A 27,525-nucleotide genomic window follows, 5' to 3' on the forward strand; every position below is an offset into this window, starting at 1 on the left:
CCAGATTTCATCCCTATCCCGTGGAAATATCGGGATAAAATGTAGCCTATGTGTTATTCCAGATGTCCAGCTATCTACGTACCAAATTTCATCCAAATCCGTCCAGCCAATTTTAGCGTGAAGGAGTAACAAACAAACAAACACACACACACAAACTTTTGCATTTATAATATAAAGTAAACTTTCGCATTAGAAGCCCTGGTGGCCGAGTGGTTTGACCTATGAATGGCCTCTCAAGCAGAGGATCGCGGGTTCAAGCCCCGGCTCGCACTTTTGTGTTTTTCTTCTTTCGTTTCTTTCTTTAAATTTACCGCGAGCTTTACGGTGAAAGAAAACATCGTGAGGAAACCTGCACAAACCTGCGAAGCAATTCAACGGTGTGTGTGAAGTTCCCAATCCGCACAGCCCGCGTGGGAACTACTGCCCAAGCCCTCTCATTCTGAGAGGAGGCCTGTGCCCAGCAGTGGGACGTATATAGGCTGGGATGATGAAACTTTCGCATTTATAATTATAATATTAAAATATACACCTATAATAAGTAGGATTAGTAGGATAGTCAGTCACCTGCTTATAGATCTAGTGAATAATGTTTTTTCATCGTATCAAGATACCAAATACGAACTTTTCCGTATTCATTCCTACTTCTGTTCTGTACAAAAACAGTGATAATAAAAATCACAAAAGGTTTACGAACACTGTTTCTTATGCATATCTACAAATCTGCAACTGGAGTGCCGAAAACGCCGATGGACCTCTAATTTAGCTTTCCCTGGATGCCACTGACGCCTATTTCTGCAAAAGCGTCGGCATCGCAGCAAAGTACGTAATCTGGCGCGCGGCAATGAATGGGTTAAAGAGCTGTACAGACTGCAATGCAGGATAATGGTGTATTTACGGCGAGGGCGTAAATTGAATCCAGAATGTAGCGAAGGATTATACAATAGAATCCTGAGCGTAGCGAGGGATTCTAAAGTAGAATCCTAAGCGTAATGAGGGATTCAAGTGTTAGCACCCAAGATGAAAATAATTTTGCTCCCGAGTGGCTCATACAACTTTTCACACCGAGCAATAAACTTGAGAAAAAAAATCTAAATATTACCTATTAAAGAACAACCAGCATAGAAAATGGCGTGGCTTTACAATTATCAACTTCAAAAAATGGCATTAGTTTTAGCGATTCGACTACAAACAAAGAAACGAAAAAAGTTTAAGATTGGTTTTTCGGAATCTTTTTGTATTTATTATTTCAATTCCAAATTTTTTGTTACTTTTACGGTCATCCCGCAAAACCTATAGCATCTATATTTCAGTTTGTATTTTCGATATCGAAAAAAGTTTAGATATTTCTCTATCCCGTGGGAATTTCGAAAAATTCTTCCTTAGTGCACCTCTATAACACTCGAGGTACACGTATGCCAAATTTCAAGTCTAGCACCTCTAGCACCAGTATTTTAGGCTGTGCGTTGTCTGTCTGTCAGTCAGTCACGGTACTGTTTTATAGGTATAGATAGAGACCCACCCTAAGGCAGCCAAAGAATAATAACTTAGCTGAGAATTATTATTATTAGTTATTCTATTCAAATTCAAAGAGAGAAAGCTGCCAGCATCATAGGTACCTTTCAAGGGGACTAATTTAAATTTTTTTTTTTTGTTTTATGTGTTTTAAGATTAGGATAGTTGTATGTAAACAGATATAATTTAATTCATGCATCGTTTAACTTTTCAATAAATTACAAGCAAGATCTCCAATTGGAACACATCTGTCACGTATGTACTTACGTCAATTGACATGACATGACATACTCGAAATGTCATGTCGGAAGTGACTGACTGAGTTGCGATAAAATGCCAACCCAACAACCACTTTTCTTAACTTTAAAACAATTGTGACTTTGTTTTAAAAGATAATAATTTCATTAAGGGGAAAATCTTGCTACACAGCATGTGTTCAAGTTCAACAGCAACTGATGATGCCCCGAAACTTGAATGAGTCATGGTGTGGATGATGAATGTTGTGGCTTACTTTTACTGCTAATTGTTGTAATACTCGAAAATGTCGGAAGTAAAAGGGACGAAGGCTTTAGAGTTGTGGTGTAAACGCTTGATCAAAGACTGTCCCAATGTACAGATAGATAATATGACCACATCTTGGAGAAATGGCATAGCTTTCTGTGCACTAGTTCACCACTTCAGGCCAGATTTGATGTAAGTAGAATTTCACTTAACTTTCATTGATCTTTGCTGTTACTTAGTTTAACGCGTATTATCTCTTATTTTCAGTGATGTAGCAACATTAAAACCCGAAAATATCTATGAAAACAATCAGCGAGCATTTAGTATTGCAGAAAAGCACTTGGGTATTCCAGCATTGTTGGACCCAGAGGACATGGTAGAGAATGAAGTGCCAGACAGGTTATCAGTTCTTACATACTTGTCTCAGTTTTATCAAAGACTAGGACACACAGGTATATGAAATAAATTTAACTTTCTATGTAGGTACTGTATGATGATAATATCTTTGATTTATGGAATAGTTTATCTTTACAACTTTTCAGTGAACACAAAAGTTTCTGAAAGTGAGTCTAAGAATGCTCCAGAGTCATCTTCATCATCTACTTTGATGGTTGGTATTAGTTATAAACAATCTTTAGTTAATTGTCTCGTCATGTTTGCTGCACTTTGTTATTCTTCCTTAAAATCTTTTTTAGTCTTAATTGTTTCAAGTTATTGGGCTATTTTGTTTATGTTCATATAATCTTTTGGATTACATTTTTCTAAGCTGTCAGTCAACATGTGAATGCTAATATAACTTTAAGATCCTAGGAATTATTATTTTACTGAAGAAAGTCTATTGGTTCTATGCACTGTTTGAGGTTGTAGATAGTTATGAGTTTTGCTTAAAAAATTAAAAGGCTTTAAAGAAATATCTTTAGTTCTTCAAAATCTTCCGTTACCACTTGAGTATGATTGTGTCTGCATTCTTAAATCTATGCTTTATTATATTTTCACTTATAGGCACCAATCAAATTTGGAAAGACAGGTCTAGACAAGTGTGCTGCATGCGGCCTGCCTGTTTACCTCGCACAGCGTCTCATTGTCTCGCACAAGCTCTATCATAGACGATGTTTCCGTTGCTCCAAGTGCTCAGGCCACTTGAACCCCAAGAATTTTCAAGTTATTGAAGGATCTGAATTTTGTTGTGATAGTTGCAAAAATGAAAAGGCAATGCCTAAATTTCTTAATAATAATGACCAAATAGGAATGTTAGCATTTGATGAGGACTTGTCTAAGACAAAATCAGAGCTCCACAATGAAGAGCCAATTATTCCGAAACAAAAATCAAGACCTCAATCAATTTTAGGTGAGTAACTATCAAAAACTTTTCTTATCTCTTTTAACTATTCCTTGAGTACTTACTAGCTTTTGTGTTTGTCATATTCTTGTTATAACCTTGCATAGAATGAAAATAATGGTTTATCATAGTGCATTTGATTACTACTAAGTTTTAATAATGAAAATATATCTTCTTGTCATGGCATAAAATAGAACTTGGAACAGAATTAATAAGAGCAGCAGCACATTAGTAATATAGTTTTGGTTTTGTTTCACTTTATATTTGGTTTTGTATTACTTTATATTATCAGGATTTGACATGAGATCTCTAGATTTTGTGACTGCTCTGGATTCCAGCCGGATTTTGGAAATCTCGGTGAATCTCAGAATTTTTAGAATTTTCAATAAAATAGAGGTTTTTTTACATCTTTTTACTAAGGGGATTCCATGCCCCAATGACCTTCGATCTGAATTCCTTAGTTTTCTAATGTTTTTTGTACCTTATTATATTAACAACAATGGCTTTAAGCAATACAGTATCCCATATTTACTTCAAAGTTCATTGTCTTTGAGATATTTGGCATCAAAGTTGAACAACTTTAGGCCAAAAAACTGGTTTTCTGGCCATAAATTTTGTGTTAACTAGTTTCAAATGAAAACCCTCGACACGTTTTTAGAGACGTCAAAGACTAACCCAAATATGTAGATTTCGTATATGTTAGATCTTTCACATCAATAGAGATACGAAATAAGTGTATTTTTAGACAATGATTAATAAAATCATACAAAATTAAGTATTATTTTTTTCCAAAATCCGGTAGACAAAAATGGAGATAAAAGATTGGAGAACCAATGGCTGTTTGACTTATAATTCTATCTGTAGTGCAAAACGAGGAGATACAATTCAAAACTTGACAAAGATCAATGAAAACCCCGGGTAGCCCCTTAAGTAACAAAACCAACAAACCAACTTAAGTAACAGTACATATAGAGACTATCAAAAAAAACAATTTTGGTCATGTTGTGACCTATGTGAACTACATGACCCCTGAGATCACATTGATATCAATATCAATAATAAATAATGTGACCTTTTAATTGTAAAAATAATCTACGTTGGAGAAAAAATTCTGATACTGCAACAAATTCTCAGGATTTGCCCTACCAGTATGTAGTCTACCAGTAGTCTCTAGGACATTTCCCCACAAAAAGTTAGGGACTAATGTAGTCTCTAGGACGCGTGACAGGTTAATAAAACTTAGATCTCACTTGACTTGTACTATGTTATATATTGTAGCCTTGTGAAATAGGATGCACCATTCAGGGTTGTCTTAGACCAAGCAGGAATCAGTGGACACACAAAGTTTGGATTAAGTAAAGAAAATTTAACTAAAATAGATATAAAAAAAACTTTTAGCTCATCATAAGAAAGGCAAAGGGGCACACCTTTTTTGGTAAAGACAAACTGAATCTACTAATGAGGTAATTAACTAAAAAATCCAAAAAAAATGCACTATTGTAGAAGTCTATTTTAACATGACAATGTAACAATCGAGACAGTATTATTTGTTGTACAGTACTAACACCACTTTTAGATGTTCCAACAAAACGGAATTATGGATGCACTTTATGAGGTATTATTTACACATTATTCATAGACACAATTTGCATCAATGAACACCATTAAGCTAATGATTATTGAGAGTCAGTTTTTTTATATAGTTTGTGTAATTGAGTGATTGTTACCCACACTAGTATTTTTCTAACTAGGCATTTGAACATGTTCTATCATTAAATATTTTTACAACTTTTATAGTCTGAAAAATCATAGCATTTGGAGTGGATATTCAAGTACAGGTTTTCTTTGGTTTTAACTATGACTTATGTATGACCAATAGTAAAAATAGCCAAATTAATTTGTCATTTATTACAGAGAAAATAAACATGTTTGAAAAAGGTGCAGAAAAAGGAGTCAATTTAGAAGACAAATTAGCAACTATGTCAATAACAGATAATGTAGATAGTAAAAATAAAGAATCTAGTGTTTTACATAATACCAATAGGTCACAAACTCCATCAATGGACAAAATAGAAATTAATTCGGACAGTGTTGATACGAAAGAAAGCACAAATTTATTACAGCGAAGCCCAGAAAAATTGTATAAGACCAATATTAACAAATTTAATTTCTTACAAACTCAGTTAACTGGACATACTGAAGATATTAAAGATATCTGTGATAATGTCAACGTTAATGCAAGTTCAAAGGAGAAAGATGTATCTTTTGACAGTGAAAAACCAGCAACTGACACTGTTTCTGAAGAAAATTCAGATTCATTTGGAGTTATGCATAAATCACCGAGTCAATCTGAGAGTAACATGACCGATGATGTTAGATTAGCAACTAGCCAAACCAATACAGAAACTCAAATCGATTGCCCTCCATTATCGACATCTGAATCAAGTATTATTGAACCACAAATAGCTATAAGTGTCCCTCCGCGGAAGAAAAAAAATCTGGTGCAAAGCAGAAAATCAGAATCAGATAATAAGGCAAATATAAAGCAAAAAGTTGACACAAAATTTTACCCCAACCATTTAAATCCATTTTCGGATGATGAAGAGGTATGTATACAAATTAAAATTTATAAATGCCCCTGGGTTGACAAATTGGCCGCAATACCTAGCTCGTATCATTTCAGGACGATGCCACCAAAGAGGTTACGGAACATGTCAGTACCAATCCATTTGGTAGCAGTGACGAGGAGGATGACGACGTGCCGCCGATTCAGCCGCCCCCAAAAGTACCACCAGAAAACACCTCCACGCCCGTGTACGTAATTTAAAAACTGGAAAAAAATGGAAGTTGATGAGTTGAAAGAGTTGTAGTTGTGTAACAAACAGTGACATAAAAATCATGTCATGTCTGTGCCATCCATCGTCAGTCAATAGAGCATTTGACACCAATCAATTAACAATAAAGCACCCTTGATACCTTGTCGAAAGGCGATCCCCCCATAGATTTTATATGACAAGAGTGAGCTGTGACCTCACTTATTCAGACTAGATCGTTTATTTATTTATTTCAAAGCCACAAAAAATCTAATTTTACATTTAATTTATAAATAATCTGGTATTTCTGAGCTAAAATAAAGTATTTTTACTAGAACTGTGCCTTGGAATTTTTCCTTTGATAAACCACCCTATTAATATGAAATTGTTTTTTAGGAAAAGAGTAATAGTCGCCAACCCGTTTTGGTCTGATGGCGAAGAGCCATCCACCGACGAAGAATCTCACACTGGAAGGTAATTGTTACCCTTAATTTAAAAGTACCTATGTGATTTTGATAGCCATATATGCTGCAGATATTCTAACGTTTTAGTTTTAGGGAATGTGATTTGAAATCTAAATTGGTTAGTATGATTAATAAATCCCCATTTATTTAGATAAGACAGGTATGTATGTAACCGGTGGAAAGCGGCTGGTAATGCGGTGTGCCTACTGAATACGTAACGGACGCAAAATGCAATAGTAGACATTTCTGTCGCTATATACTCTTTTCTTTATTCCAGCTCGAGTATGTACAAGTCCTCCCTGGCAACAAGTACCCCGAACCTGCCAAGCGGCAACACTCGCCGCAAGAAGGTTCGGGCGCCGCTGCCGCCTTCGCTCACCGTCACGGAAGCCCCTGACCACCCGTCCACTTCAATGGACGACGTCGCCAGCATATCTTCGCTTAGCTCCTACACGTCTACTGTGCATTCAGATCAAGTAAATGATATTATTATACTGAATAGGTCCGTGGGGTCATTTGTAACACTGCCTAATACATTTACATACACTCCAAAGCAAACTCGAACGGCCATTTTAACTCAAAAAAGTAGCAGTATAAATATAATTTTTATTTTTTAAGGTTTCGTAGCCAAAGGGTGCCAACGGAACCCTATCACCGAGACTCCGCTGTCTGTCTGTCACAGGGCTCTATCTCTTGAGCCGTAATAGCTAGGCACTTGAAATTTTCACAGATTATGTATTACAGAGGCCGCGACAACAACAAATACTAAAAATAAAATAAAGTTACAAATTAAAGGGAGTCGTCATACAAGAAACGTGTTTCATTCAGCGGTTTTTGATTGCTAGGATGCCAAGATGACGGCCGTCAGTTGCTAGGGGCAACGCCCGTGACCCTATGTTGTTTAGTTTAATGTTTAACTACTTATTAATTTGCAAATTTTATTAGTGCTATTTTATAAAACCTTCGATACTTAATTATAATAATTTTCTCTAAGACCGTGGTTTAGTTTTTTGTGCAGCGTTAAGACTAAATAACAATTTATGATATACAAACCTCCGGCACACACTACACACACTTCACAAAAGCCAACTTCAATAAAGCACTCACAGCCGCAGTATTTAAGTAATGTTTTTTACACTAAAAAATTTCCGTTATAATTCATACTAAGTAACACTATTTATTCTGCCCTCTTGTTCTGAGAGGAGGCCTGTGCCCAGCAGTGGGACGTATATAGGCTGGGATGATGATGATGATGATGAACACTATTTATTTACAAGGTCAAAATTTAAAATCAGGTTAATATTTATTCACTAATTCATAATAAGTACGCGCCGTTCGGCAAGTCTCTAAAGCGCTATTCAGCCTCCGACAGGGCGACAGCCAAAGAGGATGAGAATTTAAAATTGTTTTTTATTCAAAATACTTGCACCTAGTGCTTACATTTTGGTGATATGTTTTTATTAACTTGTAACGTAATGTAACTAATTATTTTTTGTTTGTTCAGGTGGAATTAAATAATTTAAATAAAATATTAAATATTTCAACTTAAATTTGAAGTGGATATCTTCACCCGATTGAGCTGAAATTTTGCATGCATGTATAAATCCGATGACAATGCAATATTATTATGACGTAGAGCTGATCTGATGATGAAGTTAGATGTTGGCCATAGGAACTCTGTAATAAAACGACACGACCGCATCGATTTTGGTCTCATTTGATTCGTCTTGACGACTACCTACTTTGGTAACCAGGGGCAAAAAGTACCGCCAACAAAAAAGCTTGTATTAGATTTTTTTACAAAAAAATATTACTGAACTATTTTTTTAAGACATTGTACGGAGGTGCGGAACCCTTCATGCGCGAGTCGCTCGCACTCGCACTTGACCGATTTTTTTTATAATATTCACACGATACCTAATATTATATTGCAATGCTTGAACATAGTATGTTCCATTGCTTTTAAACTATCGAAAAGTAGCAGAATTATTTTAGCCTCTATGTATTTTTTTATTAATAATCCCTAAAATTGAAAGAGGTTGATTCCCCGCCTATAACTAATGTAACATACTCCCTTCTAGAAATCATATGGAACGGCGACACCCAAGTTAAAGAAGAAACGAATAGCACCGACACCACCAGACAGCATGTCTACTATGTCTGGATGTGGCTCGTCAGAGAGAGGCGACGACATATCCGATATTCGCAACAACTCTGATGGTGATTATGACTTTTATGTTTCGTCTCAGAGAGCCAGCTCGAGGGTAGAGCGAGTGTAGCGGCCGGTCTAGTAAGCGCGTCAGTTAAACTTCTGGCAAAGGGGTTTTGAATAAGTAGGTAAGGTACATTACAGTAGAGGGATGCGAGGCCGGCAACCCCGCGTTCCGGCCGAGGCTTGTATATACGAGCATAGTGCTTTTTCTCAAACATGGCATGAAAAAAAATAATAATAATAAGAAATTAAGTTGGCGGGACGCTAGTCTGGTCGCCCTGTTGTGTGCGCGCGTGTCGCGCTGGCTGCTGGCGGGTGGCTGCGGAGCGGGTGCTGCTGGGCGTGCGCCGTGTCGCAGAGCTCGCGTTGAAACAACAGACGGTCGCATTGCCGGCCAGCGGCCTGCAAAGTTGTATGAATTCTCTTTGCAGGCCGCTAGTGACCGCGGGCAGGCAGCCGAGCCGCAGCGCCTGCAGCGCGATACTTCTCGGCCTATTATTTGTAACACAACGTCAATATTTCATGTCATGTTTGAGAAAATAAAGCTGTTTTTCTAGAGGCACGCTCCTAAGGAGGTACAAACCGTCACAACAATCCTCGCTCTACCTATCTAGTCGTACGTGACACATCAGCTATGTAACAGCGTAATATAATAATCTGTTTTTGCTTATTGTGTCAGTTCACCGATAATCCTAATAATACAGTTTTAGGCTCGTAAGTCCCCGTGTACTTCACAAAGTACAAATCAATTGTAAGAATAACTGCCAAATGCACTTGGTGGAGTACAAATGGTTCAATGAAATATGAACTTTAAATTTATGTAAGAAATTTTCAAAATCACAAAGCTAGAATTCTCGCCTCGGTCTGTAGAACTATGTATGATAAAAAAGTCAGGACTTACGAGGTTAAGCTGCTGCAGTACTTAATGACATCAACGATAAAGCAACTGACATAATCAACTAAATTTGAGAAAATGATGGCATCCTATATTGCAAGTACAGAACTTATGATAACTAAGCCGTCAATTAACAGTTATATCTGATAAGCCATGCATCATCTTGTTTGTTCACAACCGCGGTTAGGGCAAATCGCTCTATCTACATCTTCAATTACTTTTATCATAATTAGTCATTCAATTACCAAATTTCTTATGTTTGTGCTTGTTGATAAATACATACAGGTATATAAATTATCTTATTTATCACTTACAGTAATTGAAGCAGTTTTATTATTATTACACTTGTGACGTATAGTCATAATCTGATTATGATATCATGCATGATCCATTATCAGATTTTAATCAATCAATCGTTTGGTCATTTTGTCTCTAAAAATTATTTGAAGTAGTTTCTTCTTTAAACTAAGGTGTTAAGTTGATCTAAATTTAACGAGAGAGCGAGGATATCTCAAAAGTGCACAATTTGTAAACCCTAGCAGCGCATCTTCTTCTTTGGTACCTACAAAATATCCGCCGCTTGTAGCGGCCGTTCTACTCGCTATATGTTCGGGCCGGCTTCCTGTATCTTGTAATTTTTTTTTATCGTGTATCACCACGTATGTAGTTCTTACATCGTTATTCCTGACATCCTATTTTAACCTTCCTCCTCAACACTTTATAAAGTGACTAGCTTTTGCCCGCGGCTCCGCCCGCGTGGTATTCGGTTATCGCGCGCTGTTTCCTCGGGAACTGTGCATTTTTCTGGGATAAAAAGTAGCCTATGTCACTCTCGGGCCGGGCCCATAAACTATCTCTATGCCAAAAATCACGTCGATCCGTCGCTCCGTTACGGCGTGAAAGACGTACAAACATACTTTCACGTTTATAATATTAGTATGGATGATCACCACATTCACATTCTTTGCGTAGTTTATAAGATCTAAGTGTACAGAGGGATAGACAGACCCCCTGTTCCACCTATCCCTACCGCTGTATCCCCCCTAATAGAGATATGTGGAATATTTTTCCTTTCTTCTCCACCGGTAGGGATATTATTCCATGTACTTCTACTAAAATCCACGGCGGTAGGGACATGTGGGATTTTTTCCAACCATCCGTACTAGCTGACCGTGTGGTAGGGTCTTGTGGAATATTTTCCAACTATCCATATATAGACCACCACCATACACTTTCTTTTACCCTTAATAAGGTAGAGGCGATTTAGCGACCACTTGCATTGAGTTGGAAACTGAACCTTATTTTTTTCATAATACGTCACAATTTCTATTGGAAATACTACTAGCTTTAAAAATATCCTTTTCACACCTCTCCTTCAGAAAAGTAACTTTTCCTCCCTGACGAAAGGGAGCAAAGTGCAACTTTTCTGTTCAAGGCTTTTCTAAGTGTTTTATTGCAAATGCCATTTTTGAACTTGATAATTGTATAGCCACGCCATTTTCTATGCTGGCTGTTCTTTAATAATATTTAAAAAAAAAAACGTTTCGTTGCTCGGTGTGAAGTTATTATGAGTCACTCGGGAGCAAAATTATTTCCATCTTAAATAAATAAATATCACGGGACAATTCACACCAATTGACCTAGTCCCAAAGTAAGCTTAGCAAAGCTTGTGTTATGGGTACTAAGCAACGGATAAATATAATTATATAGATAGATACATATTTAAATACATATTAAACACCCAAGACCCGAGAACAAACATTCGTATTTTTCATACAAATATCTGCCCCGACACGGGAATCGAACCCGGGACCTCAAGCTTCGTAGTCAGGTTCTCTAACCACTAGGCCATCTGGTCGTCAATCATCTTGGGCGTTAACACTTGAATCCTTCGCTACATTCTGTATTCAATGTACGCCCTCGCCGTTTACCGTTTGCTTCACTGGTCCACGCGAGCGAAGCCGCGGGTAAAAGCTAGTACGATATAATCTACAGTCTAGTATATCTACATTCAATTATGTACAGGATACAGGAAGCCGTTTTAAAATATCAAAACGTACAAACATACAGAGGGACAGACGGCGGATTGCGGCTTTGTTTTGCCTATGCTCAGCGGCACAAAATTTGGCGCACTCTACACACAAAATTAACTATTAGTGTGTACATTTGAGGACCAGATTTTTTGCCGCTCAGTATATTATGTAAAAACCGGCCAAGAGCGTGTCGGACACGCCCAGGATAGGGTTACGTAGCCATTACGAAAAAATAGACTACGGAACCCCAAAAATGTCTCGTGTTTGACAGCTGGACGGCGCCTGAAGGGCCCAGCGCCAGGGCTGCCGCTGCCGGAGCGGCGCGAGGTCAAGATGCACATGTCGCCCGAGCAACTGCAGGTGCAACTCGACATGCTGGAAACGCAGCAGCTGGGCCTGGAGCGGCAGGGCGTGCTCATAGAGCAGATGATACGCGACAAATGTGAAGGTAACTTAAGGCTTGTTGACACTTTGTTAAGTAGGAACTGCAGGTGCAGCTCGACATGCTATCTGTTCTATGAGCACGCCCTGCCGCTCCAGACCCAGCTGCTGCGTCTCCAGCATGTCGAGCTGCACCTGCAGTTGCTGCTTAACATTTGCCCGCAACTCGCTGGCCAGGCTTTAATTTTTTACGGCCTCCTACATTTTCTTCATCTATTACATACCTACCTTGTTTTGGTTTTCAACAGGAGAGGACGCGACTCCAGCTCCGCAAGAAGAAGTTGAAGACTTGGTCATTCAACTTTGCGAACTGGTCAATGAGAAAAACGACTTGTTCCGGAAACAAACTGAATTAATGTATATGTAAGTAACTACGTGACTTTGGTTTATTGAGATATTTTTCACAACCTGAAACTTTTAATACCTAAACTAAACCTACCTAAAATTGCGTTAGTAAAGAGGACTAAAAATTTTTTTCATCACACTTGCTCGTAAACAGTGTCGTAACATGCAGGCTACCTTGGTTGCAACCCCCCAAATAAAACCCTCGACCTTAATGTGCTTGTCATGAAACCCGTGGTCGGTAAATGAGTCATTGCGCGTACAAATTTGCTTGCCATGAAGGCCAAGGTCGGTAAATGAGTCCATGCCCGTACTAAAGCTGCTGCGCGCGCTGCTGCAGGCCCACACGCACACGCACGTTACGGCGCGTGCTGCGGGAGGGGGAGGGGGAGGGTGGCGCTGCCAAGAGCGCAGCCCAAGGTATCGCCAATATTTGGATGAATTATATTTTTTCTTTTAGAAATAAAATTGTTACTCACAAATGTGATGAAAAACATCGTATGTCGCACGGGCGGTACTAGAATTACAAACATCGACTCATTAAAGCCCTCAGTCTTCGACTTCGGGCTTCTAATAGACTCTCGTTCGTAATTACTTATTTACCGCCCTTAAGACACAATGTACTAATACGTCCGCGCGATCTTATCACAATTTATTGCTGTCTGTTTTGTGTCATTGTCTATTGTTGGCTGTATTCTTCGAATCGAAAGTGGCGATAGTAATCATGCATGTTATTATAAGTATCTAATCCAATGGCACAATTGGCTTCTACGACTGCTTAATTAAATTTTATTTGATAGTAATAATGCAACAGGTGTTAGGTATGTGAATACGTTATCAAGGCCGCATGGTTTAGACAGGAAAACCCCAAGAATCCCAAAGACACTAAATTATTGTTTGAAAATTTATCGTCAAGGGCAAAGAAATCGACACGGCCAAAGTTACAATTTTTTTCCTATGCATACATATCTCAGGTTGCTTATTTCTACTATGCTACTTAAGCAGCAGCACTAGCGATATCTATGTTTCGTCGACAGACGTCACACTCTTTCGGAACTAACCGTTCACCCAGACAAGAGATGTCGCTACTAAGCAATCAAATTATGATTGTTTTTTTTGGAGTCTTTTTGTATTTTTTTATTTCAAAATTTCAAATTTGTTACTTTTACGGGTATCCCGTGAAACCATATAACCGTGTATATATATTTTTTGACTGTACACTGCGATTCATTTATTTTTCATTGCCACGACACGTGTTTATAAATTTATTTAATTAGATTTAGGATTTTGTTTAAATTAAGTCTCCGTGTGGTGTCGGGTTCGAATTACACCTCTCCATTTCTTCCGTGGATGTAGCAATCGTAAGAGGCGATTGAGGATATAGATTATGGTATACCCGTAGGCGACAGGCTAGCAACCTGTCACTATTGTACCGTTTTTAAACTTAAAACCTAAAATTGCTAAAAGTGGCTCCAAATCGGTAACGTTTCGTGTGCTCTGTCTACCCCATTTGGGAATACAGGCGTGATGTTTATGTGTATGTATTTAAATTAAGAGCTCGGGTATATATAAGTCTCGGGTAAAATTACACGTTTTATGCACTTGTTGGCACTGGGTGTGTTAGAACAGTTTGAACTGATTAGGTACATAACCGCTAGTCTAGTGAGTTAGTTACAAATAAACAAGTAAATTTCGCCTCATCCACTTTGTAACGGGTTTGGGCAAGTTATGTAAACATAGATGGTTAAATTTAATAAATACTTGAGTCACTTCGCCGCAGTTGGTTAAAAACTATAAAATTATAAAAATAAGATAGTGGGTGAGAGAATAATATTGATAAAAACAATATAGCTACAGTCTGTTCAATATAGGAACGGACAGAAGGAAAATAGGCTCTTTATAGTGCACGCTGTAAGAAGTAACTTAATAATTTTAATAATTAACTAACTGTTGCCCGCGACTCCGTTCACGTAGAATTCGTTTATTGCTATCCCGCGGGAACTATGCAATTTTCCGTTATAAAAACTATTCTATGTCCTTATCCGGGATTTGTACTATCTGTATACCGAATTTCACCCAAATTGGTTCAGCGGTTAAGACGTGAAGCGGTAGGTAACAAAAAAACATACAGACTTACAAACTTTCGCAATTATAATTAATATTAGTGAGATTAACTTTGCTATACTATATATTGCTTTGCTTAAAAACAATAAAAAAACTTTTTTCTATTTTGTAGAAAACATAAACGTCTTCCTATAAAATATCTGAAGAGGCAGAGGTAAAGAACATTCTGCAAGAAACAGAACGTTTATACTATTGTTAACTCAAGAAAATGTTCTGTACATTATTCATAGTTTTTTATCGCTAGTTTGGATCAAAGTGTGATGACCTTTAATCGTATACGAATAATTAACTTTTCATAACTAAAGCACTACATCAAATTCGATTAAATTTGGATTGGAAAAAAGCTTGAAGTTCATAGCAGTAACAACTAGTAGAATATTTTTAACAGGAATTGAGAGCGGATTAGTCCTCGAAACACAGTTATTAAACTATGTATAAATATAAATCGTATTAATATTGTTATTTTGTAAGTAAATTACAGATTAGTCAACTTACAAAGTAAACAAAATTATGACTTAATCTAATTATTTCTTTTATTCATCATCGTCATCATCATTATTACGACTTCACAAAAAATGTTTAGAACCCCTTCTTCTGTGACCTTCTAGAGTCCAAAGTTATCCTGAATGGACTATAGGTTAGAGTTTCTTTAAATGCTTACGCGTGTGAACGGGTGTTTACTTGCAGCCTTGATAATGAACTTAGAGTACTTGTACAGAGACATGAAACTTGTTATCATATGTATTTTTTTAATGTGGAAGATAAGGAAGGCAGGTTCTGCGTGTTTGTTTGTTAATACACTTCATTATACGAAAGGAAAAAACAAAAAGGCACAGACGAAGCTGCGGTGCACGTTTAGTAATGAAGAAAAAAGGTAACAATATCGTAGCTCTTTGATGTTTACCTCCGATAAGTATTACCTACCTACGCCATAAAACGTATTTCTACGAATTAGGAACAGTAAACTACATATTTTTAAACATGTAATCAGTGTTATCTTTAAAAATAATCAATTAACAAAGAAACCAATCTATTTTAGGAGATAAAATTCTTAAATCGTTATTTTACCCTTTATAGGGCAACGGTCGCTCTTGCGACCATAAGACGTTGTCGATAATGAATAATAATGGTCGTAATCCATAAGACTCAAAATTAATAGTGTTCACATACTGTTATAATCTTTTCAAAGCTTTAAGAACTTATTGGATAGTTTGTGAAAAAGATTGGCGCGAAAAAAGTCTTGCACTATAAAGGGTTAAAAATTCGTCAAATTGAGTGGTCTCGATGGTCACTTAGGTAAAAGATTCAAACCGTATCGCTGCATACTATTACAATATTTCTTTTTGCCAATAGTCTTCCGCAATCTGAATCTTTACGTGTTGACTGTCATCTTGGTTCTACGGTAATATTATAATTTATATGTTACGAGGGCTCTTTGAGAAATCCTTTTAAAAACTTTTTTTTTAAATGACATTAACACTAGCAGGCATAGTCTTTCATGAGAATACTGTAAAAAAACCAGCTTAAAAAAAACTAGAAATTGTCATTTTACAGTTGCTTGACTCTGATCACTTCTTAATTTTTCACAACCATGACAAAAATCTGAATTTTGTACCGTCATAAAACACTTTTTTATGAAGGATTGTTGTGCTGCCACTATAAAATCTACTCTTGATTCTGTTCATGGCACCACTGCAGAATATTAATAACTGGATAAATTATTTTAAACATGGCCGCTCAAAGCACATCTGATGCTCCACACTGGTCGCCCAATCGAAGTCACTACTGAAGATGTTGTAGAAAAGGTCCATAATATCGTTCTTGACGGCTGCCGAGTGTAACATAGGCGTCTCCACTGAGGATCGTTTTAATGCGCAATTGTTGGAAAAACGGGCAAAATTGCCCCGTAAAAAAGTCTTCTTTCATCAGGACAATGCTCCAGTGCACACCTCTAAAATTCCAATGGCTAAAATCCATGAGTTGGGCTTCGAGCTGGTGCCACATGCTCCGTATTCAACGACCTTGGTCCGTGTGATTTTTTTCTATTCTCAAACTAAAAGATGGCTTGGAAGACAAACATTTTTGACAAATGAGGACTGCATCGCAGACTTGAACGACTATTTTGCAGACCTCGAGAAATCGTACTTTTATAAAAAATGGGAAACTCGCTGGAATAAGGGTTTGGCCCTTAAAGGAGACTATGTTGAAAAATAAATTTGATTTGCACAAAAAAAAAATATTTTTACAAGGGCTTTTTACAGCTTTCGTACAATACCTGAGCAACCGAGAAACCTCACCAATTGAATTTAATTTTAGCTGGTTATGACTTTTCAACTTGATTTGAACCGATTTGTAATCATCGTGTATATGATGTTTATTATAAAATAAAGCTCTTTTAATAGTAATTAGCATTGGTTCTCAAAATTTTCGCCGACAACTTTTTCCCTTCCCAAATGATTAATTCCCTAAGTATTTTACATGGACGAACGATTTTTCTTTAACTGTACCCTAAGTATTTCAGGATTGTTATAAAACTAACCTTACCTAAGTTATAGGGTTCTACAGGATAGTGCTGAAAATCTTTAGTTTACAGATTCAAAGAAAAAATTGTTCGGCTACATAAAACAGTTGGGAAATAGGTAAATCATTTGGTGAAAATATTTTCGGTGAAAAGCCAGGATCCCATTAACATTATTGTATCGTTTTAGACGTCGACAACAGCGATTGGAACAAGAGCAGGCGGATATTGAACACGAAATCAGGGTGATACAATCGAAGCCCGCAGTTAATCGCATTGATGCAGATAAGGTAATTAATAAAATTGACTCATCACAATAATTCCTATCGCATGCTGTTTTTAATATACAATAATAACTCTAGGTTGACCTGTAGAAACTAGTTCAAAAATCAGTTTGGTATTTATTAACATTATATTTTATCATTGTGACAAGTTTTTGATTTTACAGCAATTAAGGGGCTGTTTCACCATCCATTGATTAGTGTTAACTGACGGTTAAATGTGATGCCGTCTCCGTCTATTCGAAAAAAACAAATAGAGACGGCATCACATTTAACCGTCAGTTAACACTAATCAATGAATGGAGAAACAGCCCCTAAATATGGGTGACCCTTGCGTCCATGCCATAAGTTACCTAGGTACCTAGGTAAAGGTAGGTATATATAGCGCTTTGTGCGATAAATGTTTCATTCTGTTCTGTAATCACGGAATAGAAAAAACCCGACTGACAAAACTAAAAGGACGAAAATAAGCATAGTGGACTAGAACTCTGTTAAGTAGCTAATTTAAAGTTCAACAGTCGGGACCCATTTAAATCGTGACGCCCAAAAACTCTTAGTAATGGGACCCGACCGTTGAACTTTAAATTAGCTACTTAACAGAGTTCTAGACCACTATGCTTATTTTCGTCCTTTTAGTTTTGTCAGTCGGGTTTTTTGATTATTTTAATTTAATGTTTTATTTTACACTTTTTTGATATTTATGTGAAAACGGTAGATTAAAAGTATTATAACCCATATATATTTAGAATGGGCTAATTATTAGCTTTTATTTGATACCCATATTTTTACAATACAAAATATTTATTTTCATTCCTCCGCCATATTTTTTTTCGCAGACGCCATATTGAAATATTATATAGCCTATGTCACTCCGTCAGTTATGTATGACGAATCCAATGATACCTCATATGTTAAAATCCGTCTAGCCATTTAGGCTGCAGCGAGGACCAAAGAAATGGACATACATACCCACATACATACATACCCACATACATACATACGCTCTAAAAACAACCGTCCTTCAGGCAGTCGGGTAAAAAACAGGAGAAAATGGCATGTGAACGAGAAACGCAAATAAGCTCAACTGACCCAGTTATGACAAATTTTATTGAAACATTTGAATTTGATAACTCGAGTAGCGTCCGATTGTTCTGTAGCCATGTATTCAGCCGTGTTGAATCTGAATGCTTTCGTGTATAGGTATATTAGAATTCAAAGGAATTAAACAATCATGTAAACAAAGCAATTTTTCACGACGCCAATCCAGATCATATTCACATCTCAATGAACCCACCACTGTTTTTAACAATCATTGTATCATTAAATAATTGTGTAAATATGTTTATTTTATATAGAATAAATTGTAAGACGAAAAATCGTTGTATTTGTCAAATTGACATGATAATTTATTGAATCAGGCGTTACTTTGCGGAGGTCCATATCAATGAACTAAAAGAATTTCCTTGCTCACCCGCGACCTTACGATAGCTAAGCGTATGCAAAATATGCGTGTTCATGCAGTTCCTCCACCTCCACACTGTAAGAACACACACAAATCACACAAACCCATCTATCACCTCCACCACACTACACTGACGCGTTTCGAACTCAACCAGAGCTCATCTTCAGAGTGACACAACCGTACACCATGTTTTTTACTCACCGAAGTATTGTATTGTATTGTAAGACTCTTTATTGTACATAAAAAAAATTATAACATAAAATTGACAACCCCCCCCCCCCAATCGTACACGTCAAATTGAAAAATCTTCTAAAAATGTACAAAATAAAAAAAATATATTTTTTGCCCCTAGCCGCGATGCATTCGATGATTTACTGACATCTAACGGTGCTTTTATGAACTACGATGTCCCTAACAACTGATAACAACCTAGATGCGACATCTAGGTAGGCAACAAAGAACTACTTAGTTTTGATAATCCTAGCAAAGTCGATATGTCATTTTCGTCGGTTTATTGTAGATAATTTTATCGTGGACAGACTATTGTATTATTATTAGTGACGTAAAATTTCAGGCTGCGACCGCGCCTGTTTGACATTGCGGTCTTGCTTCAAACGTCACGTAACGTCAGACCGACCTCACGATACTAACGCCATCTAGCGATATTTCGCCCTAGCCCTCATTTAATTCTTTAACCGCCATTATCTGAAATATGACACAAATTATCCAGCTAATTTCGGCGCAGTCTTATAATTAAGAAAAATTACATATAGTTTCGGTTTAGTTTGGTGGCGACACGGGCACGTACGAATGAAAACTTAATGGCGGTTAAAAGGTGTGGCCAGGCCAGAGACGAGGTTGAGAAAGTAAGCGGTCCATGTTTTGTCAGGTTCGCGAGGAGCAGCTGGTGGCGCGGCTGGTGCACGTGGTGCGGCTGCGGGACGAGCTGGTGCAGCAGCTGGACGCCGAGCGCCGCCGCGAGCGCCAGGAGGACCTCGCCATCGCCGCCTCCATCGCCACCAAGCGAGGTCACTACCATTACCTACTAAAATATATATTATTATAAACGCGAAAGATTGTGAGTATGTATATGTGTGTGTATGTTTGGGATTTGGATGAAATTTGGAACGTAGATAACTGGAAATCAGGAATAACACATAGGCTACTTTTGATCCCGATATTCCCACGGGATACGGATAAAATCTCGAAATCTCAAACGCTGGGATTAGAGACCAGAAATTTTGCGCGGATATTTTATATCCAACGTTAATGAAATCCACGATGTAATTTTTGGTAATTGCAATGGGGATTTACACTCGCGAGCCAAATAATTGCACCACTTTTAATTTTTTCGTCCGCAAAGCTTAACTTTGTAATCCAGTTTTTATATTTTAATGAGATCATGATTCTTGAAACCTAAGCTCTAAAAAAAGTAAAAAAACATGGAAACGAGCCCAAGCGTTTCCTCCTTACTCAGTGCACGTGTTCAGCTCCCTTTGTTGCCTATAAAAACAAGGGTGCAGGAGGGGGGTTAATTAGTCACTTGTCAGAAGTCGACCTGTACACATTTCCGCATGTTTGCATGTGAAGAATACCTGGAAACATGGACAGCACTGAAGCTGAAGTCGCCATCGTCGTCCGCTTGCTGCAAGAAGGCCGTAGCCAACGTTCAGTAGCACCTGAGCTGAATTTATCTCAATCTACAGTTTGTATAGTTTACCAGAGGTTCCAGCAGACAGGGGCCTTTGCTTCAAGACCAAGAACCGGACGCAGGACGTGCACATCAGAGCGGGTCGACCGCTTCCTTGTCACGTCAGCTCTCCGACATCGTCATCAAACAGGCGTTGTTCTTCAGCAGCGAATGCGTGAGGTCCGTGGAGTGGCCGCCAGCGAGCGAGTGGACAGTCAGGAGAAAACTCAAGAAAGCCAACCTCAAGCCAAAAAGACCTGCGACGGGGCCCAGGTTGCTGCCGCGCCACCGAACAGCACGACGTGAATTTGCAGAAATTCATGTGAATTAGACCATCCATCAACGGATCCCTGTTCTCTTTTCAGACGAGTGCAGGATGTGTCTGAATGGCTGTGACAGAAGAGGAACAGTCTGCAGGAGACCAGAGGAACGATTTTCTCAGTGCTGCTTCTCCGAAAGAGTGGCCTACGGAGGAGGTTCCGTTATATTTTGGGGAGGCATTTCCTACGACGGGAAGACTGAGCTGGTTCTCGTGCCTTCTGGAGGTCGTGGCGGTGGTTTGAACGCTGCCAGGTACATCACGAACTTCCTGGAGGAGCATGTTGTCCCTTACGCTAGCATGTTTGATGAGGGATTCCTTTTAATGCAGGATAATGCCCCTTGCCATAACGCAAGAGCCATCACATCTTACCTTCGCGAGGTGGGCATCTACACCAGGAACTGGCCAGCGATGAGCCCGGACCTGAACCCCATAGAACACATGTGGGACTACCTGAAGAGCAGGGTTCGGAAGCGGAATCCAGCCCCGTCCGATGTTGCGGAGCTGAAGGAAGCCTTGCTTGAGGAGTGGGATGCCATACCTCAGGACTACGTCAAAAAGTTAATAAGATCAATGAAAAATCGCCTGAATTGTGTTAAAAACGCTAGGGGTGGCAACACCAAGTATTAATTTGTAGTAATAAATGTTATGGTCATTGTAATTATTGTTCAAATCTCTGTTTTCCTAAATTATTTTTTTCCATTTTGCGACTGTTTTCTTTTCAAGATTACGAGTTTTTTCAGAACTTAGACTCAAAATAAATCCTTGTTTAATATTTTTATGCTGTGTTACATTATAATTATAAGCTTTGATTTGGTACCACATTTTTTAGATTTAGTCAAAGATTAACAAAGTTATTGGGTGGGCACGAAAAAATGGAGTGATGCAATTATTTTGCTCGCGAGTGTAGTACAAACCCGTAATTTCAATTCAACTGCCGAATGTAATGTTTAACGAGTAGCTACGGGTAAACTCTACTAAATAAAAATTACGCAGCACTTGACACCATGAGGGTTTTGTGACAGGCGAAATATCGCTAGATGGCGTTAGTATCTAAACGTCTTGCTTGCGATTGGTTCATTTAGTTATTTAACCAATCAGTGTCAGAATTGTCAAATGGATCTCACGACACTAGCGCCAACAAGTCTGTCACGGAAACCTTAAATTGACCTAGTCCCAAACTAAGCAAAGCTTAAGTTTTGGATACTAGACACCGGATAAACATATTTAAATATATAGATACATATTAAATACTCAAGACTCGAGAACAAACAATTCATATTTTTTTTATAGAAATATCTGTCCCGACCGGGTATCGAACCCGGGACCTCAAGCTTCGTAGTCAGGCTCTCTAACCACTTGGCTACCCGGTCATTGTAAGATCTAGTAGTATAATGGTCTGATGGCGACCGTACAGCTGTATATCTGTTCTTATTTTTAACCACATCACTCAAATTCGGGGCAAATGAAGAAAATAGGAGGAACCCTTTGCCGAGCAGTGGGAAACTTCCACAGGCTAAACAATACTTGAAATATAAATATATAAGCCGTTATTGTTTATTTTTCAGACAAACTTTCCTTGTTCCAATTTTTATTAATTGCTCTGTTTATAAACATTAAGATATTTTGTCCAGCGTATTGTATTTCGCTGGACAAATTATCTTGCTTCTACGAGCAGAGAAATAAAAAATGCGAAATTTGCTTAGCAATTTAACAACTTTCGCAATGGATATTGATTGATAACCCTACATGTTGGCAATGACAGTATTAAACAGTAAACATTTTGGTTTCCCCACTTTTCTATCAAATTAGTGCTTTACTTTATCAGTGTACCTTTGTAAATAACACAATTTATTCATTTTTCAGCCCAGAGAAGCAGTGAATCAAACAGCTCTTCTATGAAGTCGGCAGATTTGCCAACGCCCAAAAAGAATAAAGTGAAGGACAAAGTTAAAAAACAATTTAAAAAAGCTAAACACAGTCTCATTCCTAAGAAGAAAGATGATTCAGATAAAAAAGAAGAAAAAGGCGAAAAGGAAAAGAAATCCAAATAATGATAATAATTATTGGTAAATTGATATTCATTTTTAAGATAAAAACTTGAAAGTGATATGTAAACATTATAACTATTACAAAAACGTTTTTAAGTTGACCGATTGCATTGACATATAACTGACATGCAGCGTTTTATCGCTTGTGCGGAAATAAATCACTTTTTGAACGGTCCTTAACTCAAAGTTTTAAGGTAAGTACATAATAAAATTCGATATCGGAGCCCAGCAGGGGATCGAGTAAGCGTAAGTTTTTAAATATCATGATCATGGGTAATTAATTTACACACTGCTGTAAGTATTAACATATTGTTAAAATTTTAAAAATATCAAGTTTAGTCCTATTAAGAACACGATACTTACTATAGCTACTATTTAATGAACACAATCTCGTATAACTAAAATGTATAAGAGCTTTTTGCCATCAGGCACGCAATTTGTGCTTGTTGTTAATTAAGACGTTTTATATTATTTATGGTATAGTTTACACTGTTATTTGGCATGGCGTACTCGAAGTACTTAAGCAAGACTGATACATTCCACTGACGAAATTTATTTGATGACTTAAAATAAGCATTGGATCATTGTGTCATAGGTATTATATAATTTATTTTCCACCAGGTGTCGTGCCTATATTGGTAACGGAATACGCTTAGATATTTTTTTACTAAAGTATATATTTGGAGGTTTGCCTCTATACACGTCTGCAGCTGACAAAGTAGTGCCAGAGTTCGGAAGGCGTCATTTTAAGTTGAAAAGTGCCTCTTTTAGTTGTAACGATAATGCCTGTACAAATGGGTTGAACTCTTATTCTCATGGCAAAGGATAATGAACATTAGTCATGAACATTGTGCCACGCTATTTTAATACTATAGATACTTCGTAAGTTGTTGATGTTAATCCACGACCGCACTATACACATGATATTTATGTAGATGACGGCACAATATTATTTAGGCTGCGATATATAAAGCATTTTTATCACACAAATGCACAAGCAATAATTAAATACAAAGAAGATTTAAATTATTAGTTAAAATTGTATAATGTTAATTTAATATTTTCTATTTCACCAACTACAATAAAAGGTGTCATACAATTTATTCGGAATATTCCAGATGGATAAAGCAAGCTTGGCTGAACAACCCTGTATGTAGTAGAGGTTTTGTCGGTTTTTTTTTTCATCGAAAATTAAGTTATTCGTCTGACGCAACACAATACCACCATCAACCATTAAATTAAAATAATATTTGTCAGTCTCAATTAAAAAATCCTTAAAGCTTTTATACAGGATTGTTCAGTCAAACTTGCCATACCACTCACAATCCAGATTTTTTTAACACAATATGTAAATGTAGCTAAAGCATTTCACTCAATGTAAGTAGATAATTTCTACTAACTATCTCGATAAATGTACAAACTACTTGCGCACCGCTGTCATTATATAATTTGAAATAAAAGCACAACTACTGGAATCAAATCACTCCACTAACCCACTATTAATAGGTATTACATGCACATGTCGTACCTACCTATTATTACGATTCACGGTTAGTTATATTAGTTATTTTACGGAATGTAGACCGAGATTATCTTTAATAGGCTTCACATATTTCGGCGCAGTTGTAAGCATCGTGATCATGGCTAAACACGTAACTCTCAGGATCTTTGAGTATTCAACTAGAATGGAGTATTTCCCTTTGATCGGGATCTATCGAGGGATATACAAATATCGGGAGCTTATTAAAGGGAATCACGAACCACATCCCGTAACCAATAAATGTATCTACCTATATTTATTTCCATGGGTAGGGAAAACTTGGAAATATTACCGGTTTTGTGTTTTAACTGTAATTGAACAAATTTTGAATTAGTAGGTATCTATTTATTTCAACAAATGTTAAAATCAGAATAAACCACCCTATGCTGGTACCACACAAATAGTTATCAATTTATAATCTTTACTTTTATAATCGACGCAAATGCTAGAAAATGACTAATATAGGTACTTAAATAATTGTGTGCCAACAGGGGGTGCCAACGTAAGGTCATTTTCTTTTTTTTTAGCCCCATCAAAACAAAACTATTAGGTAGGTAGTCGTTTTATTTTGATTGTGAATAACTAACTTCACTTTCAATAACTGCCTTATATACAAACAAAACTGTAAAAATGTGTTGAAATTTAGTTCTTCAGAAGCTCGAATATTCATTGTCTCGATTTATCTCATTTATCATACTTAAAATATGATTTTTTAGGTTGTTCTAAGGTTTGGCCTTTATTATAGTAGGTATATTATGTAAAAAATTTGATAATATAACACCATTAAAGTGCATCTACTTAATCGCCCGTATCTTAAAAATATGACAAAACACATAGTCCCCTTTCGGCAGACGATACCATAAACAGAGAATGTCAACTACATGTAAAGAATGCAAAAATACTTTGGCAAACTATTTCTAAATGTTATATATATTCAAATCACAATAAGTATCAAAAGTGTTTAGGTACCAATCCTACTTCCTACTTACCCTACTTACTTACTTATCAGAGCCAATAGGTCGGATGTGCATTTTTGATACATTACAATTCAAGCAAAATTAAACTTTAACATCAGTTACTTTTCTTCTGAGGTATTATGGACAACCGACCTTTTTTAGTAAATCTAACTTGGTTAATAAAAGAGATAGCGATATAACAGTAAGATGGCCTGAAAGAGGACAAAAAATTTAGTATGATTCTAAAAAAAGTGATTTTTGCAAAAATTGGACATCCAACCTATTGGCTCTGATGTCCAGTATTATAAATGCGAAAGCTTGTATGTGTGTATAAGTTACTCCTTCACGCTGAAACGGCTGAACGGCTGGCTGAAATTTGGTATGAGAGCTGCACATCTGGAATAACACATAGGCTACTTTTTATCCCGATACTCCCACGGGATAGGGATAAAATCTCGAAATAACAGCTGTTGGGCTTAGTTATGAAATTTGAAATGATTGTTTTTAATGCAACGTCAATGAAAAATTTAAAACCACGCTTTAATTTTCGGGAATTTTGTAAAATCCCAGAACTTAAATTCAAGTTAGTGCTGTATCTAATGAATGATTTACGCGTGCGAAGCCGCGGGTAAACTATCTTACTCATTGTCTCTATTCTATTGTGTAGTGTAATTGCCTACTAATTTATGGTGTTAAGAACTTGATCAAATATTTTGTTATTTTTCTCCATGTTTCAAGTCGATATACTTAGTCTTTTCACTTATATTTAAGTTTAGTATTCCTATATTACCCATATATGAGACACTATAAAGACACTAGCTGTTTGTTACAGATAGATATTGAAAATCTTTGTGAAAAACAAAATACTCTTGTCTTCCGAATTATTTACTTTGTTAATTTTATACAATTTATTTATTTATGGTTAAAGCACATGGTTAGCAAGACTTAACTAAGTAGTCGCGTTTATATTTTTTATTGCATATTAATTATATCATAATAACTGTCAATTATCTTGGTATCAGTGCACTTAATTCAAATAGACAGAATAAAGATTGATTTACTAACTTCAGGGTTTTATTTAATGATCCTAACTAGTAGCAAACATGTCAAATAGTGTTCGACACTTTTAGCTCATGTTTTAATTCTTCTTAATTGAATTCTGTCGAATCTTTAAGAACACTAATGCCGAATCTGTCTGATCTCATAAAAAAATAGAACATTTACATCAACGGCAATGGCGGACTAATACTGTAGCGGGCCTCCAGTCCCGGGGGGGCATCCAAATGTCCACAAGTTCTCTTGATTAATTCCTGAACAAGACAAAATATTAGTCTAGCTTAATGCTCACGTCATCTTCTAAGACTGGGTTCATTTAGCTTTGCCGCCCCGGGCCCCGAGCGGGTTTAGTCCGCCCGCTACAGGCAACCAGTGGCAACGGTAGATTTGGGAGATAGTACTCGTAAAATCCCACGGTTAAATACTGCAAGTCTTTAGATCGAGATATGACTTATAAAAGTTTACATGTCGCAGGATTGCTTAGCAAGACCTAAAGTATTTTTTTATAAGTATTTTGGCAACCTTTTACAGAAGATATGCGAATATTGCGAATCTAAATACAGATAGCGCGCTAGTTGAATGCAGTCGGGCGGGGCATGATGAGGTGAAGAGCGGGAGCTTCTCCCCCCGCTATCCACACGCCTCGCCTAAGTCGCCTTTGGTTTAGTGTAGTGCTGGGCTGTCTTTGATAGCTGTCGTACGACATATCTATCGCGTTCAAACTCATATTGCACCCCGTATTCTTTTTTGTTTTTAATGATGACTGATCGGAGTTCGATTCCGTTTATTATTGTAAACGTGCAATTCTTGTATATAAAGATATATAGAAAGAAAGATGACATTTATTCACTAACACAGAAGTTACACATTACAGCAGAATTTACACAAATAAACCAAACATTTTTTTACAGAAAAACACATGAAAATAGTCTAAATACATGTACATATACGCATTATGCTGAAGCGTTAGACGCCT

The 27,525-nt window shown here is 37.1% G+C and overlaps 1 protein-coding gene across 1 annotated transcript; it reads left to right on the plus strand.

The window, feature by feature from the left end:
* Nucleotides 1-1,757: 1,757 nt before the first annotated feature.
* Nucleotides 1,758-26,557, plus strand: MICAL-like (protein). Its single transcript, XM_074087825.1, has 14 exons — nucleotides 1,758-2,205; nucleotides 2,281-2,465; nucleotides 2,556-2,623; nucleotides 3,016-3,361; nucleotides 5,267-5,958; nucleotides 6,036-6,166; nucleotides 6,562-6,639; nucleotides 6,907-7,105; nucleotides 8,711-8,849; nucleotides 12,041-12,217; nucleotides 12,459-12,573; nucleotides 17,385-17,484; nucleotides 19,827-19,965; nucleotides 22,813-26,557. Exons 1-14 carry the CDS (start codon nucleotides 2,054-2,056, stop codon nucleotides 22,998-23,000), a joined length of 2,709 nt encoding a protein of 902 aa, XP_073943926.1. The 5' UTR covers nucleotides 1,758-2,053; the 3' UTR covers nucleotides 23,001-26,557.
* Nucleotides 26,558-27,525: the final 968 nt, after the last annotated feature.

Source organism: Choristoneura fumiferana, chromosome 5 (assembly GCF_025370935.1).
Source record: "Choristoneura fumiferana chromosome 5, NRCan_CFum_1, whole genome shotgun sequence".
NCBI lineage: Eukaryota > Metazoa > Arthropoda > Insecta > Lepidoptera > Tortricidae > Choristoneura > Choristoneura fumiferana.